At 47.0% G+C, this 3,154-nt stretch overlaps 2 protein-coding genes across 2 annotated transcripts; both read left to right on the forward strand.

The window, feature by feature from the left end:
* Window positions 1-657: 657 nt before the first annotated feature.
* On the forward strand, window positions 658-2,091 carry LOC114528349. The gene has a single exon (XM_028549972.1). The coding sequence runs from the start codon at window positions 658-660 to the stop codon at window positions 2,089-2,091; it is 1,434 nt and encodes a 477-aa protein (XP_028405773.1).
* Window positions 2,092-2,188: 97 nt separating this feature from the next.
* On the forward strand, window positions 2,189-3,154 carry LOC114528350. Its single transcript, XM_028549973.1, has one exon. The coding sequence runs from the start codon at window positions 2,189-2,191 to the stop codon at window positions 3,152-3,154; it is 966 nt and encodes a 321-aa protein (XP_028405774.1).

Raw genomic sequence — 3,154 nt, forward strand, 5'->3', positions numbered from 1 at the left:
GTTCCTACACACTAGATTGTCTAAAGACTGTGACCGAGTTATAGCCGGCCTATTCCCGGACGATGAGGGATATGCAGAAGCATTGATGTTGTTGCAAGATCGATATGGTCACCCTACTGTTCTGCAAGCTTCTCATCTCCAAGCATTAAAGTCATTAGCTCCAATAGATGTGGGGTCCCAGGAGAATCTTTCCCTGAAGTTCCAATCATTTGTTGATCGAGCAAGAAGCCACCTGGCAGTACTCCGCAGATACTGCAAGGGAGTGTCACCCTTCGTGTCTTCCCTCATCCATGAATTAACCGACAAGCTGCTGCGAGATGATGCAAAGGCCTGGCGTACCAAGGTCGGGGAGGAGCAAGTCGCAATGTCGTTAGAGGATTTCAGCACCTGGCTTGGAGCCAGAGGGAGAGCTTATTGGAGTGCACTACCGCCTGGCAACATCAATCGAGACAACCGGAGAAGAGACCGGAGATCTTTGCACAATCAAGGAAAAGTCTCCAAGTGTCCAAAATGCAGTGGTGATCACAAGGCAATGAACTGTGCTCAATTCAAGGAACTGTCAGTTGAAGATCGATTAAGCTTTGCAAAAGAAAAGCGGCTCTGTTTTAGTTGCTTGGAGGCATTTCATGTTTCCCGGAACTGCAGAAGTAAGAAAGAATGCGGGATATCTGGTTGCAAAGGAAAACACCATACCCTGTTGCAAAGAAAACAAGTTTTGGCTGGACGGCCGTTGGTCCAACAGGAGGATCCGAGACCCGACATTGCGTACATCACTTCTCCTGTACTGATACTGAACCTCTTGATGTGGCATTTAAACAATTTTGGGAAAACGAATCCTTTGGAACAAAGTCAACAAGTGAGCCACTCTATTCGAAGGATGAGAAACGGGCGATGGACTTGTTAGAACAGGGAACTGTCAAGTTGGAAACCGGTTACCAAGTCCCACTGCTGTGGAAAGAGAATGAACCACAATTACAAAATAACCGCCAGGTTGCCATGAAACGATTAGGAGGCTTGGATAGACGGTTCGAGCGAGATCCAGAATATGAAAATGACTACTGCAAAGCTATTGAAAAATTTGTGGACAATGGTTATGTTGCGAAGGTAGACGAAAACGACGATGTGAATGGGCCTGACCAATGGTATTTGCCACATCACGGTGTTTACAAGAAGTCTGCAACCGAGAAGAAGCTTCGAGTAGTGTTCGATGCTGCAGCAAAATATAATGGAAAATCTCTGAATGATGCACTGTTACCTGGTCCAACCCTGCAGAATGAACTACCTCACGTACTGACGAAATTCAGAGAAGGTGACATAGGGTTCGCAGCCGACATCGAAGCTATGTTTAGTCGAATACGGCTACGTGAAGAGGATGCAAGATACCATCGGTTTCTTTGGAGAGAGAAGGACAGTATCAAAGTTGACACCTACCAGATGAATCGTTTAGCCTTTGGCGACACATCCTCACCCTGTGAAGCGATCTATATTACGCGTCGTACAGCCGCCGATTATGGCATGGGAAAAGAAGAAGCTGTAAGGGCTATTGAGGAGAATCTATATGTCGATGACTATCTTGACTCGGCAGAATCAACAAGAGAAGCGATACGACGAGGGAACGAAGTGAAAAACATCCTAGCTGAAGGTGACCTCCATCTCAGAAAGTGGGTGTCGAACTCCCCGGAAGTGACTGCTGCACTCGGAAGTGATCTGGTAGATTTAGAAACGGGAGGAAAAGTAGCTTATCTTGCCAATAATGGGTCTGAAGCAAAAATGCTTGGAGTAAAATGGAACACACTCTCGGACGAACTGACCTTTAACGTGACCACCATCGAAGACGTAACCTACACCAGGAGAGGTTTACTGAGCAAACTAGCGGGAATATTCGATCCTCTCGGATTTTGCTCCCCCTATACGATAAAGGCGAAGATCCTCACCCGGCAGGTGTGCCTTCTAGGACTTGACTGGGACGATCCTATTCCACCCTCTCAGTTGAGCAAATGGAAAAAACTGGCTGTCAAAACTATCGGAGTTAGAGAAAATCAAAATAGCATGTTGTATACAACTACGAAAAGCAGAGGTGAGAAGCTCTGAACTTCATACGCTCTGTGACGCTTCGGAAGAAGCCTTTTCCGCTGTGGTGTACCTGTGAAGCCTGTATGCAGATGGGAGCATTGTGTGCTCCATAATTATGACAAAGACGAAGGTGGCCCCGAAGAAAGCACTGAGTGTTGCCCGACTCGAATTGCAAGCTGCGCTTCTCTGTGCGCGTTTGGCAACGTACGTTCGTAAAGCCTTGACACGACCTATACATCGGCTTGTATTCTGGACGGACAGCAAATGCGATCTTGGATGGGTGCGTTCCACTGCTGTATGGTATAAGCCCTTCGTGGCCCATCGCATAGGAGAGATTCAAACCTTGACAGATTCGAAATCGTGGCGTCATGTACCAGGTCAGTTGAATGTGAGTGACTACGCTACTCGGTCAAGATCCGATACCAAGGAAGAGATTATTCCCAGAAGGTGGTTCACCGGACCCGAGTTCCTCTCACAGAGTGAAGACCACTGGCCGAAAGAAACTCTAACTGAAGAAACACATGAGCCAACTGAGATGAAGCCAAGCAAAGTGTTCGTTGCAAACTCGAAGAAAGATCTTGCCAAACATCCAGTCAGCATAATCTTGACGCGGTGCTCATTCTTGGGAAAAGCTCAACACATAATGGCGCAAGTTCAGCGTTTCGTCGCTTTATGCAAAGGTGCCAAGCCCGTCGGTGTGCCCCTGGCGGTGGAAGAGTTCCGAGCTGCGATGGTTGTTCTGGTGCGCTATTGTCAACAGGAGGCATTTTCCGCCGAACGTGAATCACTGGAAAAGAACAAATGTGTGGATCGACGTTCAAAACTGCTCTCATTCACACCGTATTTGGATAAGGACAATGTAATCTGTGTCGGTGGACGACTGGACCGAGCAAAATTGGTCTACGAAGTACGTCATCCAATTATTCTACCACAGAAGCATCCTTTAACCGAGTTGGTTGTCGATTGTTATCATCGTCTCGAAAATCATGGAGGTGTTGATCATGTGCTTGCTGCCATCCATAATAAGTTCTGGATAATTCACGGTCGACAAGTGGTGAAACATTTCAAACAAAGATGTTAG

This window comes from Dendronephthya gigantea, unplaced genomic scaffold (genome assembly GCF_004324835.1).
Source record: "Dendronephthya gigantea isolate DGI-Jeju-01 unplaced genomic scaffold, DenGig_1.0 000049F, whole genome shotgun sequence".
Classification (NCBI taxonomy): domain Eukaryota; kingdom Metazoa; phylum Cnidaria; class Anthozoa; order Malacalcyonacea; family Nephtheidae; genus Dendronephthya; species Dendronephthya gigantea.